This window comes from Chiloscyllium punctatum, chromosome 11, assembly GCF_047496795.1.
Source record: "Chiloscyllium punctatum isolate Juve2018m chromosome 11, sChiPun1.3, whole genome shotgun sequence".
In the NCBI taxonomy this organism is placed as follows: Eukaryota; Metazoa; Chordata; class Chondrichthyes; order Orectolobiformes; family Hemiscylliidae; genus Chiloscyllium; species Chiloscyllium punctatum.
The window spans coordinates 62,263,158-62,281,799 of record NC_092749.1 but is presented as its reverse complement, the minus strand read 5'-3'; the positions used below and the strand labels follow the sequence as shown (position 1 = coordinate 62,281,799).

The 18,642-nt window shown below is 40.6% G+C and overlaps 1 protein-coding gene across 4 annotated transcripts in view; it reads right to left on the bottom strand.

Annotated features, from left to right (window-relative positions):
• LOC140483036 (echinoderm microtubule-associated protein-like 6) overlaps positions 1-18,642 on the bottom strand; it is a 544,931-nt gene that overhangs the window by 417,026 nt on the left and 109,263 nt on the right. For all 4 annotated transcript variants that reach the window (XM_072580923.1, XM_072580924.1, XM_072580925.1 and 1 more), the window contains one exon: positions 86-223. In XM_072580923.1, the coding sequence (XP_072437024.1) occupies positions 86-223 (138 nt within the window). The remainder of the gene's footprint in view (positions 1-85; positions 224-18,642) is intronic.

Below are 18,642 nucleotides of genomic sequence, written 5' to 3'. Positions count from 1 at the left end.
CTCATGTATTTATTTATGGAGTGTCACTAATATTTAGCTTGTTCTTTTCTCTTTGCAGAGGGCAATGAAGAAAATGTCTTCTTACCTGACTCTGAGTACAGTAAACGAACCATCCTTCATTCCCAGTGCAAGCTGTGATCCATCACTACTGAAAGCAACACTGCGTACTGCCTCTTCCATGTTACAGCGTGCAATAAGAGCATGGTCAATAAGACTCCATAAACTGTGTGCAAAAATGAAATAAAACATCGAATGTCACAAAATTATTTTGTATTGCTCTCTAAAATAATCATTTGTCCACTTGAGTTTAGCTCCTTAAATAGATATAATTTAAACCCCTTCTTGAACATTCTGAATTCATTAGGTAAGACTAATTTCCATTTTTTGTCAGAAGAGTACAATCATGCATCATATTCTTTCCAAAGTAAACCATCATTAACATTACGATGCAAGAAATAATTCACAACTGTAAATGCATTCAACTTTTCCAAACATACATCATTTATCATTACTAAGAAGCAGTTTTTAAAGAACATGTTCCCCAAATTTAACCTATTGTACCCAGCAAGAATGGGGTATATATATAGGTTGAACATCCAACTTGATTTTTTTGTTTCACTGAAATTGTGGTGAGTGAACATCATGCATTTATCACAAATGTACGTTGTTCTCACTTAGCACATTAGACTAAAATCAGGACAAACATATGCAGTGTGAAAATCTAAAACAAAACAGAAAATAATGGATACAATGGTCAATCAGCAGGTTTGAAATGAATAAATAAGAAATACTGTGCGTTCTCTCATCTTCATAGCTGAAAACAATTAAGGATAATCTAGAATTTTAACAGAATTGGTAGATGGGCAGATGAGTTAAAATCTCACCTAATATCAATTAAGTACACAGACCACTTAAAAGAGAAGAACAGGAATAAGAGTGTTTGTCCGACATGGAATGAATGTTTAAAATAGTTAAAGATATAATACAAACAAATGTTTTAGAATAGTTAAATAATGATAAGAATATCTAAAGTAGAAATGAGAAAACTGGAGACATGGGATTGGATTTTCATCATGGAAGGAAGAACTGAGCCAGAAATTTTCAGTCTCATCAATGTCAGCTAATGGCATTTTCATTTCTTTGATGAGGCAGAGTTGGGGTCTATGGGAAAAGTTGGCAGGGAGCAGACTAGCAAAAGAAAATCACTCACAATCGCTCAAAAATCACCCAAAAAGTCTAACACAAAGCATAGCACAACATGAATAAAGGTTGAAATCATAGTTGTTAATAAAGCAAAAGTAAATTTAACACAATACATTTAAAAAATGTACAGTGCCTCTCACAGAAAGCTGCTCTGTTGTTAGGTGACATTGGCAGATGCGCAGAACAGCACTAAGACCGGAGCTGACATCGCACATGTGCAGAATGGCACGATGACCAGCACCGATGTAGCGCACACGTGGACACTAGCACAGAATGAAGCATACAAACTGATCCCCGTGAGAATTGCATTATTACCGATGGAGGTGAGCATTCTCCAAAAATACTGTTCCCTAATTCTTCAGCAACGTTATAGCCAAATTGCGCTTCTAAAACTCACATTATTACAGAACTACCTGTATAGTGTCAGCATATAGTGAATCGTCCAGGCAGAAGCAGACTGCACCTAGGCCAGTCAAAAGCATGGATCATTTGCCAGATCAAGTGACCCAACAGATAGGTTCTGCATTAGACTGCTCAGAGGTAAGTTTTGCTGCACACTTAAGGAAAGTACTGATGACCATGGACCACTGAGCTGCTGTGTGCATTGACTGCAATGCTGGACAACCTCCATTCACTACCAAAAAGCATGAGGTGTCAAGTTTCAACTTGGCAGAAGTCATCAGTAAAAGCCTTCCCTCTTGACATCTCTGCTCCATCTACCTGTGCAGATCCACTGAGACTACTGTTGTACTCAGACCTGTTGCAACCTGTATGTATATGAGCCAACTAACTCTTCTGCCATTCCTGTGAGGATGTAGTAATGTTAATTGCCAATTCAACACAACACCTTCAAAAACATTCTAAACTACTTGCAGACAGTTTGCAATAGTAGATATGCCTGAAGGTTACCTTACCTGCAATTTGAGTGTCTCACACTTTAAGGAGGTGCAGCAGTGTCCACCTTACAAATTCATACTTGTAGTTTGTAGAGTGGTTGAGAAATTAATTCCATGAACTACACTGTCTAAAATTGGTATCCTGGAGTCATCTTAGGAGCAGGAGAATTGACGTTTTGGGCATAAGCCCTTCATCAAAATGAGCTCATTCCTGATGAAGGGCGTATGCCCGAAACATGATTCTCCTACTCCTCGGATGCTGTCTGACCAGCTGTGCTTTTCCAGCACCACTCTCTTCAGCTCTGATCTCCAGCACCTGCAGTCCTGATGTCCTATGTGTCCTTTTTTTGAAAGAAAGTTGGACAGGTCATGCAGGAACTGACCAAGAGACAACCAATGTAATTCAGTCGCACATTAATTGCAGTTAAAAACACCACAGAAAGCTAGGCTAGTTAGGTTTGCCTGATAAAGAGAATACTTAGTTACAACATTTATGTTTCAGGAAAGCCACTCTTGGGAATGGAACACATGAAATCATGGAATATTACTCCTGCAGGTGTAAAATTCAATATTGTTCTCATTGTTTTAAAATTTTTCCTCTCTGCCTGAACCCAAATTTTATTTGTCTTTCTTTTCTTTTTCTATGCCTTATTTGATCTATTCTTTCTAATTCTTCACCTTCATTTCTCTGTTTTCAATCCATGAATCTTATTGTTTCAAGAGATTATTTGTTGTGTCATTTTCTCCAAAGTCCCAGATCCCCATTGTTATCAACTTTAATTTCAGAAACTTATAGACCAAAGTTTTTTCCAAGCTCTTGGCTCAGAGAGAAAAGCTAATTAACATAGCACGATGCGATGTACCGCTCCAGCAAATTCTGAAGCAACACAGGAGATCTATAGGGACACATTTCAAAACCATACTAAAATCAAATGTGTATTCAGGCCAAGTTATAGTTAAGAATATCATCCAATACTTAAAAATTGAAACTTCAAGGCTGGCTAACTGCTTTGTGCTGATGTTGGTCAGAGCATCCAATTCGATGAGCCCAGATCCAGGCCCATGCTAAGCACTTAATGAGGACTGTAATGTTGAATTTTCAACTTTTAAAAATTTTTTCTACCTTTATATTATACGTCTGGTTTATTTCTGTGTTTTAATATGATGCCAGAGTGCAGTGACATTATACAACACTTTTCAATGTATTTGCAATAAATATGTGACAATAAATAGTGGTGCAAGCATATTTAATATATCACAAAAGAAAAACAGTTGGTCCATCATGCCATGTAGACAATTTCTAAATACATCATCACCATGGTCCCATAGCCAGCTGCCCCTCCAACACAACCACTGCTGAGATCCAAAACAAAAGAGTAAAACATTTTAGACCAATCTGCGACCAAGTTCTAGGAATTTAATCTCTGTCTATGAAGTAACCTAACAAGTTCCAGGAGATGATGGTAATTGGAATGTAGATCCTCATTATCTACTTCTAATTGCAGTACACTTTCAAATTTTCATCACAACATTTTCTTTGGATTGGTTCACTGGAGATCACATTTATCTATTCCATCCCACAGCAATACAGAGGGTATTCTAACTCCAAATCCAAGCGATTTACTTACAGACCTTTAATCTTCTTCTCAGTTACAGCATCTTGCATCTTTGCAACAGAGTTCGGATCTTTGCAAGAATGCTTTATGCTCATAAGTGGAGTCAGGCACAATTTTCCAGCTCTAAAAACAAGCTAAAGCAATTGAGTGTTTTTAAGAATTTGTGATCAAATAAGGAAAATCAAACAAATACTACAGTATATTGACCACACTAGATAACTTACTGTACTCCCTTGTGAATGCCACCAGCAAAATACAAAGTCCAATTCTGATGCTGTTGATGATGCAAAGTTCCAAACTGATGATTCTGAATTAGCCAAACATACATACGCTAGTCATATAACCATACTAACCAACCAAAACAAAATTAGGCCACAATAGAAGGTGAACTTATGGGCAAAACTGCAACTTGGCCTCAAAGTAGTATCATCTACTTCCTAAATGAATGGAACAATATGTAGTGATTGTAACAACGTCAGCCGGCGGACCTCATGGAATCTGACTTTCCTGACTGGATCAGATTAGCAGCCCCAATCAAGGAGCCTGGCTGATAGTTATAAACAGGAGTGTCCCCTGCCCCAATCTACTTGGAATTAATCCTTGCCCTCTTCAGTTCACTTTTTCGTTCATGTAGACATTGCCCTTGAAGAGAGGGGTACTGCTTGTCACTGGCCACTAGGGTGCTTTTTCTTCCTGGTGGTGGAATGTGAATAAAGTTTCTGCACTCGATAAAAAAATAAACAGAGGTGTCAGAGATACTGCTACTCTGATAGTTGACTCTAAAGAGACAGTACTAAAGTCAAGGACTGTTCACATGTAAATAAAAGGTAACTTGGCGATGGGATACCGGCCTCTGTGGAATTACTACAGTGGTGACGAGATTGGGATATGTTTCTGAAGAAATTCATTTGGAACAGTTGCTTTTTGAGTTGCGATAATCATTTCTAGCATCATGCCAATATTTGGGAAGCTTGACTCGTTTGACCCTGCTGTCAAAGACTGGGCCCAATATGTGGAAAGAATGTGTTATTTCTTTCCAGGCAAATGACATTGAGGTAGATGAAAAACAACCAGTAATTTTCCTGACAGCTTGTGAACCCACAGTTTTTTCAGTTATTAGGAGCCTAACTTTCCCAGAGGCACCAGATAATAAAATCTTTCAAGAGTTGATGGATTTAGTTAAGGAATATTATGACCCCAAGTCGTCTCTAATTCTACAACACAATCGGTTTTGCTCAGCAATTCAAGAACCAGGAGAATCTGTATCAGGATTTTTGACAAGGTTAAAAGGGCTGGCAGTGGCATGTGACCTTGATTTAACCCTTAATGAGATGCTGAAATACCTTTTGGTATGTGGGATTAATGATGTAACTATTCACATGTGCCTATAAGCTGAAGCCCAACTGGAGTTCAAATAGGCACTACAAATGGCTTTATCATTGGAGAATGAGGCAAGCAGAGCACGTGTTGCAGTGTTTCCAATGGAAGGGATCACCCCCACCAGGTTGAATGAGCTAAGGGAACACCACTTGAGTGAAGGCAATTAAATAGCCACACTCAGGACATATCCTGAACAGAGGGATTCTAAGACAGCCTACAGCAAAACCAACAAAACAAAGCCCAGCCTTGGTCAAACAGTTACAATTTTCTTCAGGATCCGGGCCGGCAAGCCATTATAGTTGCTGCCAGAATGCTGAGTTCAGACAGCAAACTGAGGAAGAGAATTTATAGACCAGTATCCTGGAGAATGCAAATCCTGGGCAGTCCAGCTAATCTGGTTTGGGACAGATACATTGCTTAGCAATATCCAAATCAGAACCAAAATAAACATCTTGGTTAAATGGTCATCCGTTTCTACTGGAGGCCGATACCAGCACGGTCATTTCAGTGATCGCAGAAGCAGTCTTTAATAAAATTCACTCCAACCCTTAAGCTTGCACAAGACCTCGGCCAGACTGAGAACCTATACCTGGGTACCTTTTCACAATAAGAGTATAATTTTGGTTCCAGTCTCTTACGAGAAGCAGCTGGTTTAATTGCCATTGAATATAGTCATATGCTTGGGCCCAAGCTTGACGGAGCAAAATTAGTTGAGAGAGCTTCACCTAGAGCGGCTCAACATTTTATGGTTAGAAAATGGCTGCCTGAGTGAAGTCCTAATTAAATACCTGGAAGGCTTTCAGGAAGGTCTGGGAATTATCAAAGGAGCCAAGCCACCTTGCATGTTGACCAGGAAGCAATTCTGCAAGGCCCACCTAGTGCCATTTGCCTTACAAGTAAAAGTAGAGGTAGAAATCAGGAGGCTAGAATGCAAAGGAATCATCAAACCAGTCCAGTCGTGGAATCAGGCAGCACAGTCATACCGATTTTGAAGCCTGACAGGTCGGTTCACCTTTGCAGGAATTTTAAATAAATGGCAAACTGCTTTTCACAGCTGGATAAGTACTCAATTTCTCACAGAGGGTTTATACACAAAACTGGCCGAGGGGCTATCCGTCATGAAGCTGGACATCAGCCACGTATACTTGCAATTGCAGTTCGATGACGTTTTCCAGCAATATGCTACAATTAATATCCATACGGGTTTGTAGTAATACATGAAACAGCCATTTGGGGTATCGTCAACCTGTGCAAGTTTTCAGCGCACGATGGAGAACATTTTGCAAGATTTATCCCAGATCACCATGTACATCCAACATGCCTTAATGACTACCACTCAGTGGATCTGACCTCGCAGTGCTTTGAGATGCAGGCCATGGCCCACCTCAACTCCAGTTCCCAGCTGCCTTGCTTCCCTGCAATTTGCCATTTCTCTAGCCCTGCACTCATTCCTGGAACATCTGGACAACAAGGGCAACACCAAAGTCCCCTCCAGACTGATCTCAAAACTCCAAGACCTAGGTGTCGGCTCTGCCCTCTGCAACTGGATCCTCAGACTTGTGACCCATAAACCACAGTGAAGATAGAGAACTGCACCGCCTTCACTAGCTATGTCCCCTCGTGCTAGCCATCGCCATCAAATCATTTTTCCTCAGATGGCAATAGCTAGCACGAGGAGACATTGATTTAAATTGAAGGGTATAGATATAGGACAAATATCAGAGGCAGTTTCTTTACTGAGAGAGTAATAGGGGTATGGAACGCATTGGCTGCAACAGTAGTAGACTCGCCAACTTTAAGGGCATTTAAATGGTCATTTAATAGGCATATGGACGAGAATGGAATAATGTAGATTAGATGGTGTTCAGATTGGTTTCACAGGTCGTTGCAACATCGAGGGCCGATGGGGCAGTAATGCACTGCAATGTTTTATGTTCTATAACCCTCAACACTTGAGACCCCCAAGTCTCAAGTGACCTACCTGAGCTACAGAGTTGACAAGATTGGGTTAAATACATCGGAAGATAATGTGAGGGTGATCAAAGGTGCCCCAGTTCCCATGTCTATACCAGAGCTTAAGTCCTCCCTTAGGCTGGTGAGTTATTACAGAAAGTTCATATATGCCTCCACCTTGGCACCTTTGCATCTTTGCATCAACCCATAAAAAAAGATAAAAATCACACAACACCAGGTTATGATCCACCAGGTTTATTTGGAAACACCAACTTTTGAAGCGCTGCTTCTTCTTCAGGTGGGTGTGGAAACATCATAAAACACAGAATTTATAGCCAAATGAGTACAGCATCTTGGAGATGTGATGATACATTAAACAATTTGAGATCAAGTTTTTCAACTTTTAGAATGGCATGTGTTGGTTTCTGCTCTTTGATATGTAAATCCCAGATTTCTTTTAAAGTACATTCTCAGGGTCTAGCTTTTGTAACAATAGGTGCCATCTCAGCTCAGGCAATGCATTGAGATGTGAGGTCCATCTGTGTCCCAATGTTGAGATGGACTGGTTCTATCTCTTAAAGCGGGATTTACAGAGTTTTACATGGATTCACACAGTTTTTGAGCAAAATAAATTCAATATTTTGAGCAAAATAAACAATTCTGCAAAACAAATTCACCCCATAAACCTATATGTGTGCGCATAAGAGAGACAGAGTGAGTGTGTGTGCGTGTGGGTGTGAGTGCATGTGCTAGAGTGTGTGTATGTGTAGGCTTAGTTAAGTGTGTGTGAGTGATGGGGTATATGCCTGTGAGAGGGTAAGTGTGGATGTATGTGTGCGTGTATGAGAGAGGGTCTGCATGATGGTTTGTGTGTGTATATACGAGAGAGAGTCAGAAAAACAGCAGAAGAGCGAGAGAGAGCGTGAGAGAGAGTGTATTGTAAAGTGGGCTCAAAGACATGAACCCAAAGTCCATTTGAGGCCATTCCCATAGCTAGCAGCTAAAGTCCATCTTGGAGGATGGTCACCAAAGGTCCGAGGCCGAATGGCTTTGAAAGCAGCACTTTGTAAGCTAGTGTTTCCAGATTACCCTGTTGGACTACAAGCTGGTGTTGTGTGATTTTTAACTTTGTCCACCCCAATCCAACACCGGCACCTCCAAGGAATGCCTAAAAAAAAGTCAGCCTTAGAAATGGTTGCATAGCTAAGTCATAGCTTTCAGGGAAATGAAGAAACAGCTAACATCTTCTACAATGTTGATCACCACTAATTATCCATCTCCTCAGTAGGCAAGTAGCTCTTGAACCCCAAAATGTATTTGTTCTAGGAAACTGGAGAATCTCTTGACAAAGGAAGATGTGATGCTGTGACCTACAGATTTCAACTCTTTTCCAATATATAAATTATTGCTATGTAATAAATTTGGATACTCAATGCCATGTGTTGTATTTGGATTTCTCTCTGAGCAATGCAGAGTTTACTCTAGTTTCAAATCTAAATAGTTCTTTAACAAAGCTTTAAACATAGAACTTACGGGAGTTACAGTATCATGAGTCTTTGCAAAAAAGTCTAGAACGCATTATCTATGGTGTCACATTTGGGATTCAGTTAGCTGAATGGCTGGTTTGTGATGCTGACTATACCAACAGCACAGGTTCAATTCCCACACTAGCTGAGGTAACCATGAAGGTTACCTTCCTGACTTTGCCTATCACCTGAGGTATGGTGACCCTTAGGTTAAACTCGTCTCCTGTTATCTCTCTCTAATGAGACAGCAGCCCTATGGTCATATATGTTCACATGACTCCTTAGCTTCACCCACACAGTACAGAAATCAGATACAGTACAAGGATCAATGATCAAACTAAGAAAACAAACAGGCATTAATTGACATAAATACTACAGTATGCTGACTTAAAGACTTGCTATGCTCCCTATTCATGAACCACAATCATTGCACATTGTTAAGATTACAGCTAATGGTAATACTGAACAAGTCAGATTCCAGATACAATCTGTTTGATAGATTATATATTGTCACTGAAACATATTTGCATGAGGCTGCTGCTGATTTTTAACAGAAGAATAGAAATTTATTCCTTTGGCAGGAAGAATATAGGAGCTGAACATTATTTAAATGGTGAAAGAATGCAGAATGCTCCAGCACAGAAGAATTTGGGAGTTCTCATAAAAATAACAAAAATGTAGCATACAAGTTCACCAGGTATTAAGGCAAATGAAATGTTGATATTTATTTCAAAAGCAATGTAGTATTAAAACAGGGAGGTCTTGCTAAAATTGTAGAAGTCACTAGTCAGACCACCTCTGGAATTCTGTGAACAGTTTTGGGCATCTTATCTAAGGGAAGCTATACTGGCAATCGAAGCAATACAGAATGTGGAGGAACTATCTTATGTGAAGAAATAGCTTGAGCCTCTACTCATTCAAGTTTAAAAAAATGAGACATGACCTTATTGAAACTTAAGGTTCTCAAAGACTTGACAGGGTAGATGTAGAGAAGTTGTTTCCCTTTGTGGGAGAATGTAGGATCAGAGGCTTAATCACAGAATAAAGAGTCACCCATTTCAAACAAAGATGGGAGGGAATTTCTTTTGCTGGAGTGCAGTGAATCTGTGGAATTCTTCACACAGAGTGCTGTAGTGACAGTGTTAAGTATATTTAAGGCTGAGATTAAAAAGACTTTTTTAGTCAGTAAGGGAATGAAGGGTTATGGAGAAAAGTCAGGAAAATGAAATTAAGGATTATCACACAATGGGCTAAATGGCTTGCTTCTACTAATATATTTTATAGTCTTATGTTCTTTTGAAAGAAAAGTTAGAAAAATCTTAGACACAAACAACAAAACAAAGCTGCAACCGGTTTCCAAACACAATCCATTACAGAGACTTAATTCCAGAGAAATATCACTCTGAGCTCAGTTTTAAATCCTTATTCAATTGAGGTTTGCCAGTTTCCTTCTCCTGAGGGGCACAGACAATTTTATAACTACCTTTCAAGCTCAATGGCATATCCATTTCACAATTCTGACAGCCCAAACTTTTTAATAGCTCTAGCAACATGAATATTTCTACTCTAAAGTTGTTTTAAAGTTCAAGTTGTTCCCTTGTTTAAGAATGGTGGCAGGGATAATCCAGAAAATTACAGACCTGTGAGCCTGACGTCAGTGGTGGGGCAGCTACAGGAGAAGATACTGAGGGATAAGATATATACCCATTTGGAAGAAAATGGGCTTTTCAGTGACAGGCAGCATGGTTTTGTGCAGGAATAGCCATGTCTTACAAACCTAATAGAATTCAGGGCAGGACGGTGACTCAGTGTTTAGCACTGCTACCTCAGAGCACAAGGGACCCAGGTTTAATTCCCACCTTCAGCGACTGTCTGTGTGGAGTTTGCATATTCCATGTGTCTGCATGTGTTTCCTCCAGGTGCTCCAATTTCCTCTCACAATCCAAAGGCGTGCAGGTTAAGTGAATTGGCCTTGCTAAATTGCTCATAGTGTTAGGTGCATTAGTCAGGAGTAAATATAGGGTAGGGGAATGGATCTGGTTGGGTTATTCTTCGGAGGGTCGGTGTGGACTTGTTGGGCCGAAGGGCCTGTTCCATACTGTAGGGAATCTAATCTAATCTTTGAAGAGCGATTTTGAGAAGATTTGTAGCTCAGGTTGAGTTTTGAATGTAAGTTTGCTCGCTGAGCTGGAAGGTTTGTTGTCAGACATTTCGCACTGCACTAGGTAACATCTTCAGTGAGCCTCCAGATTAAGCACTGGTGGTATAGCCCACTTTCTATTTATGTGTTTGGGTTTCCTTGAGTTGGTGATGTCATTTCCTGTGGTTCTTTTCTCAGGGGGTGGTAAATGGGATCCAAGTCAATGTGTTTGTTGATAGAGTTTTGGTTGGAATGCCATGCTTCTAGGAATTATCGTGCATGTCTCTGTTTGGCTTGTCCTAGGATGGATGTGTTGTCCCAGTCGAAGTGGGAAGCCCTGATCCTATGTCTGAATACTAGTGAGAGTGGGTCATGTCTTTTTGTAGCTAGTTGATGTTCATGTATCCTGGTGGCTAGTTTTCTGCCTGTTTGTCCAATGTAGTGTTTGTTACATTCTTGCAAGGTATTTTGTAACTGACATTAGTTTTTCTTGTTGTCTTGTTGTTCAAATTCATTAGCTGTTGTTTTAGTGTGTTGGTGGGTTTGTGGGCTACCATGATGCCAAGGGGTGGCAATCTGGCAGTCATTTCAGAGATGTCTTTGATATAGGGGAGAGTGGCCAGCGTTTCTGGACATGTTTTGTCTGCTTCTTTTGGTGTGTTGCTGAGAAATTGGCGGACTGTGTTCATTGGGTACCCGTTGTTTTTGAATACATTGTATACGCGATTGTCCTCTGCTCTTCGTAGTTCCTCTGTGCTGCAGTGTGTGGTGGCTCATTGAAATAATGTTCTGATGCAGCTTAGTTTGTGGATGTTAAGTCCGTATGTGTTGTTTTCCTGTAGATGCTGGTTTGAAGTTCCCCATTGGCTGTTCGCTCTACTGCAACATCTGGAAATGGTAGTTTGTTGGTTTTTTTCCTTCTCTTTAGTGAATTTTATGCCAGTAAGGGTATTATTGATGGTCTTGAAAGTTTCCTCTAATTTGTTTTGTTTAGTGATGGCAAACGTGTCATCCACGTAGTGGACCCAAAGTTTGGGTTGGATGGTTGGCAGAGATATTTGTTCAAGTCTCTGCATTATTGCCTCTACTAAGAACCTTGACATCGGCGATCCCATGAGTGTTCTGTTAGTTTGTCTGTAGATTTTGTTGTTGAAGGTGAAATGGGTGATAAGGCTGCTAGACTACTCAGACCCCTTGGCATCATGGTAGCTCACAAACCCACCAACACACTAAAACAGCAGCTAATGAACTTGAAAGACCCTATACAGACAAGAAGCAAAACTAATGTCATTTACAAAATACTTTGCAACAACTGTAACACTACATTGGACAAACAGGCAGAAAACTAGCCACCAGGATACATGAACATCAACTAGCCACAAAAAGACATGACCCGCTCTCACTAGTATCCTTTCATATGGATGAGGAAGGACACCACTTCGACTGGGACAACACATCAATCCTTGGACAAGCTAAACAGAGACACGCACGAGAATTCCTAGAAGTATGGCATTCCAACCAGAACTCTATCAACAAACACATTGACTTGGATCCTATTTACCATCCCCTGAGAAAAATAACCGGAAATGACATCACCAAAAATGACATCACCACAGGAAATGACCACCAACCCAAAGAAACCTAAACAGATAAATAGAAAGTGGGCTATATCATCAGGGCTTAATCCAGAGGCTCACTGAAGATGTTCCTTAGTATGGTGATGAAATGCCTGAAAACGAACCTTCCAGCTCAGCGAGCAAACCTATATGCAGAATCTTTGAAGAGATGACAAAGTTGATTGATGAAGGAAGGATGTAGATGCCATATGCGTGGACTTTAGTAAGGCGTTTGATAAAGTTCCCCATAGCAGGCTGATGAAGAAGGTGAAGTCGCATGGACTCCAGGGTGTTCTAGCTAGATGGATAGAGAACTGGTTGGGTAACAGGAGACAGAGAATAGTCGTGGAAGAGTGCTTCTCAAAATGGAGACCTGTGACCAATGGTGTTCCACAGGGATCCGTGCTGGGACCACTGTTTTTTGTGATATATGTAAATGATTTGGAGGAAGGTGTAGGTTGCCTCATTAGCAAGCTTGCGGATGACACTAAGATTGGTGGAGTAGCAGATAGTGAAGTGGACTGTCAGGGAATACAGCAGAGTATAGATAGATTGGAGAGTTGGGCAGAGAAATGGCAGATGAAGTTCAATCCAAACAAATGTGAGATAATGCATTTTGGAAGATCCAATTCAAGAGCAAACTATACAGTAAATGGAAAAGTCCTGGGAAAAATTGAGGTACAGAGAGATCTGGATGTTCAGGTCCATTGTTCCTTGAAAGTGGCAATACAGCTCAGTAGAGTAGTCAAGAAGACATATGGCATGCTTTCGTTCACTGGACGGGATACTGATACAAGAGTTGGCAAGTCATGTTACAGATGTAGAAAACTTTGGTTCAGCCACATTTGGAATACTTCATATAGTCCTGGTCACCACCTTACCAAAAGGATGTGGTTGCTTTGGAGAGGGTGCAGAGGAGGTCCATCAGAGTGTTGCCTGGTATAGAGGGTGCTAGCTATGAGGAGAGGTTGATTAGATTAGGATTACTTTCATCAAAAAGAAGGAAGTTGGGGGGGGAGGGGGATTGAGGCCGACAAAATCATGAGAGATGTAGACACGGTGGATAGCAAGGAACGTTTTCCCAGAGTGGAGGACTCAATTACTAGGAGTTACGAGTTCAAAGTGAGAGGGGAAAGTTTAGGGGAGATATGCGTGGAAAGTTCTTCATGCAGAGGGTGTTGAGTGCCTGGAATGCACTGCCAGCAGAGGTGGTTGGGCGGGAACAATAGCATCATTTAAGATGAATGGGTACGGAGCAAAGGATACAGGTCCTTAGAAAATGGGCGGCAGGTTAGAGGATCTTGATCAATGCAGACTTGGAGGGTTGAAGAGCCTGTTCCTGTGCTGTAATGTTCTTTCTTCTTTGTTCTAAACTCTGCAGGCTTGAAAACTCTACTAACTAGAAAACATTTCTGCTGAAGGTTATTTGTTCCGTTGAATTGAAATTAAGAGATTCCAGCTACGAGATGAACTTTTCCATTTTAAACCTAACCTCTGTTTTCTTTGAAACTGAAGTCATGACCAAAAAAAATTCTGTTTACTCTGCCTGTCATAAACTCAAAAGTACACTCTCCCACATTCACAAGGTAGGGGTCTGCCAGGAACTTGCCTACAGTTTTTTGGTACTAATGCACTGAAGTCACTGCTCCAGAATGACTTTCCAACCTTCTAAACAATCTTTGCAGAAGTAACCCAGATCCACTTGACTCTATTTTGAAATCCAAATCCAAAGACAAGAAAAAAACTGTTTTATATACATGTTTTACCATAAAAACTAATAACTTATTCCAGATGACAATGATTCAGCATCGTCCAGTAGCTAACCTCCATCGTGCTCATATAATTATCTTTACATTTAGACAAATTATAATCTTTTAACTAATTTAAAGACATCAATCAAATATCTTCAAAATACATGCTTTATGGATTAAAATTGTCTTTTGCTCTTGCTGTAGAAATATGAGGCAGTTACAAGTTGTTCAAGCTACTACCCCCCCACCCCTGAGACTATTACCAGGGCCACTATGCTACAGTACCAAAATGGACACTTTTCTTGATCATTTTTATGTAAGGCCTCTGAACGAAAAGAATAGTATGTATTGTTTTCTATGTAACTGTACTGGCAATATATTCTTCTTGATTCAGCAACTCTTAACTTGTACCATGTCCTATTCACTCCAGGATAACTTTTGTGCTCACTGGACATCATTGGCTCCCAGATCAATAGTTTCTCAATTTTAAAATTTTTCCATAGCTTCACATTTGCCTTTGTCATTTCTTCTAGCCTTCCAATAGTCTGAAATCTCAGCATTTCTCCATATCTATATATCTGCTTATTTGCACATGCCTGACTTTAGTAACTCTGCTTTGATGCATAGCTCAGTTGACCTGGCCAAAATCTCCAGAATTCCCTCCCTAAAGCTCTCCACATCACTAGCCCACTCTCTGACATTCTTAAAACCTACCACTTTGAACCCAATTGCTTTAAAACCATTTTATAAAATGCTATCACCAAACACATTTCATCTCCCATTTCAGCAATTTGTAGTGTCTGATCTCTCTGCAACAGTTTGGTCAATCAGCCCCAGCACATCTTCCTTTTCTCATAGCATCTTTCCATGCAAAAGCATGAAATGTAATATCATTTTACCTCCTTCCTCCTCACAGTTGGAAGCATCAAGCCCTCCTTCAAAGATAAAAAAAATGCTTTTTTATAATGCTTTAGTATACTGCATTATTTCCTCACACTCTTCTTTTCTCTTTACAACGGGAGACCAAACATAGATTAGGTTCCACTTGTGAAACAACCTGTTTGGACCATGAGTGTGGCACCTAGCTTCTAGTTGTGCATCATCTTTATTTCATCTAACTGTCACTGTGGTCTCTCTGTCCTCAGCCTGCTGCAATGTTCCAATGAAGCTTAATGTGAACTTGAGGAACAATATGTTACTTTTCAGTTAAGAACTTTACACCCTTAAGGACTCAACATGGAGTTCAATAATATCAAACTGTAACACTGACTCAATTTTGTTTCCTTTTTTTTTGCTTATTTTGGATTTACTTCCTTGTATTTTTGCTCACTTTTAAACAGCTGCTGCTTATGATTCAGCTATTCCCATTTCCTCTGACATTCTTTTATTTTGTTACTTGTCCCAATCACCTCCCTTTGGCAATGCAGCATCAATCCTTTTGTCATTGGGTCACATGAACCTCAGCTGTAAAAGGTAAAAGATCTGAAATGTTAATTCTGTTTCCCTTTTGAAAGATCCTGTAAGACCTGAGAGTATTTCTAACACTTGCTGTTTTTATTTCAGTTTGCCAACACCCACAATATCTTGCTTTTTTGTCTGAGTATTTAATTCACTATCACTTCTCTTCTACAGGGGGGACTTTAACTTCCCCAATATTGACTGGAAATGCTATAACTACAGTATGTCGGATGGATCGGTTTTTGTCCAATGTATGCAGGAGTGCTTCCTGACAGTATGTCGAAGGGCCAGAAAGAGGGAAGACCACACTGGATCTGGTGATTGATAATGAACCAGACCAGGTGTTTGATTTAGTTGTAGGTGAGCACTTTGGAGAGAGTGACCATAATTTAGTTACGTTTAGTTTAGCAATGGAAAGAGATAGGTACATGCCACAGGGCAAGAGTTATCGATGGGGGAAGGGCAATTATAATGCAATTAAGCAAGAATTAGGTTGCATAGAATGGGGTAGCAAAATGCAGCGGATGGGGATAATGGAAATGTGGAACTGGTTTAAGGAAAAGATATTGAGTGTCCTTGATAGATATGTTCCTCTCAGGCAGGGAGGAAGTGATAAGGTAAGGGAACCATGGTTTACCACAGAAATTGCGTCTCTTGTTAAGTGGAAGGAGGTTTATATGTTGATGAGATGAGATGGTTCAGATGAGGTGTTGGAGAGTTAATGATTAGCTAGGAAGGATTTAAAGAGAGAGTTAAGAAGAGCAAAGAGAGGACATGAGCCGTCTTTAGCAGGTAGAATAAAGGAGAACCCTAAAGCTTTCTAAAGGTATGTGAGAAATAAAAGGATGACTAGGGTAGGAATAGGGCCAGTCAAAGACAGAAATGGGAAGTTGAGTGTGGACCCTGTAGAGATTGGAGAGGTACTAAACGAACATTTCTCATTGGCTGTCACTCAGGAAAAGGAAAATATTGTAGAGGAGAAGAATGAGATATGAGATATTAGATGAGAAAGGAACGAGGTTAATTACGAAAAGGTGTTATCAATTCCAGAAGGAGTGAAAGTAGACAAGTCCGCTGGGCCAGATGGGATTTAACAGAGGATTCTCTGGGAAGCTAAGGAGGAGATAGTGGAGCCTTTGGCTTTGATCTTTGAGTTGTCATTGTCTACAGATTTAGTACCAGAGGACTGGAGGATTGCAAATGTTGTGCCCTTGTTCAAGAAAGGCAGCAGAGATGACTCAGGTAATTATAGACCAGTGAGCCATGTGTCTGCTGTAGGAAAGGTTTTGAAAAGGATTATAAGAGATAGGCTTTATAATCATATCGCAAGCAACAATTTGATTTCAGATAGTCAACATGGATTCGTCAAGGGCAGGTTGTGTCTCACAAACCACATTGAGTTTTTTAAGAACGTGACCAAGCATGTAGATGAGGTTAGGGCAGTTGACGTGGTGTACATGGACTTCAGCTTCCACACGGTAGGCTATTGGAGAAAATGTGGAGGCACGGGATCGAGTGATTTAGCAGTTTGGATTAGAAACTGGTTTTCTGAAAGAAGGCAGCGAGTGGTGGTTGATGGAAAATATTCAGCCTGGAGTCTGGTTATTAGTGGTGTGCCACAAGGATCTGTTTTGGGACCACTGCTGTTTGTCATTTTTATAAATGACTTAGATGCAGGCATAGTTGGATAGGTTAGCAAGTTTGCAGATGACACTAAAGTTGGTGGAGTAGTGACAGTGTGGAAGAATGTTACACGTTGCAGGAGGACTTGGATAAACTGCAGAATTGGGCTGAGAAATGGCAAATGGAGTTCAGTGCAGCTAAATGTGAGGTGATTCACTTTGAGAAGAATAACAGGAAGGTAGAGTACTGGGTCAATGGGAAGATTCTAGGTAGTGTGGATGCGCAGAGGGATTTTGGAGTCCATGTACTAGATCCCTGAAAGTTGCCACCCAGGTTGATAGTGCTATTAAGAAAGCATACGGTGTGTTAGGTTTCATTGTTAGGTTGAGTTCCAGAGCCGCTGCAACTATACAAAACGCTAGTGCGGCCACAATTGGAATATTGTGTGCAGTTCTGGTCGGCCCATTACAGGAAGGATGTGTAAGCATTGGAAAAGATGCACAGAAGATTTACCAGGATGTTGCTTGAGCTGGAGGGAAGCTCTTATGAGGAAAGGCTGAGAGACTTGGGTCTGTTCTCATTGGAAAGAAGAAGGCTAAGAAAGTATTTTTTAGAGACATACAAGATGATCAGAGGATTAGATAGGGTGGATAGAGAAAGTCTTTTTTCCTAGGATGGTGATGTTAGTGTGTATGAGGGGGCATAACTACAAATTGAGGGGTGATAGATTTAAGACCGATGTCAAAGGCAGGTTTTATACTCAGAGTGGTAAGGGCATGGAATGCCCTGCCTGCCAATGTAGTTAACTCAGCCACATTAGGGAGATTTAAACAATCCTTGGATAGGCACATGGATGATTATGGGATAGTGTAGGGGGATGAGCTTAGAATAGTATACAGGTTGACACAACATCGAGGGCCAAAGGGCCTGTTCTGCGCTATATTGTTTTATGTGCTAGGGATGCCCATCACTGAAGAAGTTCTGCTCTCTGGCAAATGGGGTTTGAACAAAATTCCACCTATTGTTTTCTATATTCTTCTCATATTTGATCAGCATTTACCAAACTTCAGTTTCATTGCCACATCACTTTCCTTAGCAACTGCCTGTGGCTCTGAGATCTAAGAGATCTCCACCACTGGGGAGGTTCACTTTAGTCTTTGATGGAGATAAATTCAGAGGTGGGCAACCATGAAAATGTTCTGCACTGGTCTCTATGCCCAGCTTGTTGGGATCATTTTGCACCTGGGCTATTTTCTCAGAGTCAGGCTAACTAGTTTCAAGTGGCCAGTAGCTAATTTCTCTGCCCACTTCTCCTTTCCCACTCCTGATGAACAGTTAAGTCCAAAACATCAACTCTCTTGCTCCTCAGATGCTGCCTGACCTGCTGCACTTTTTCCAGTGCCACTTCTCCAGTATCTGCAGTCCTCACCATCTCCTAGTAGCTAATCTAGCAAGTCAAAGGGCCAGTTATGAAATTGCC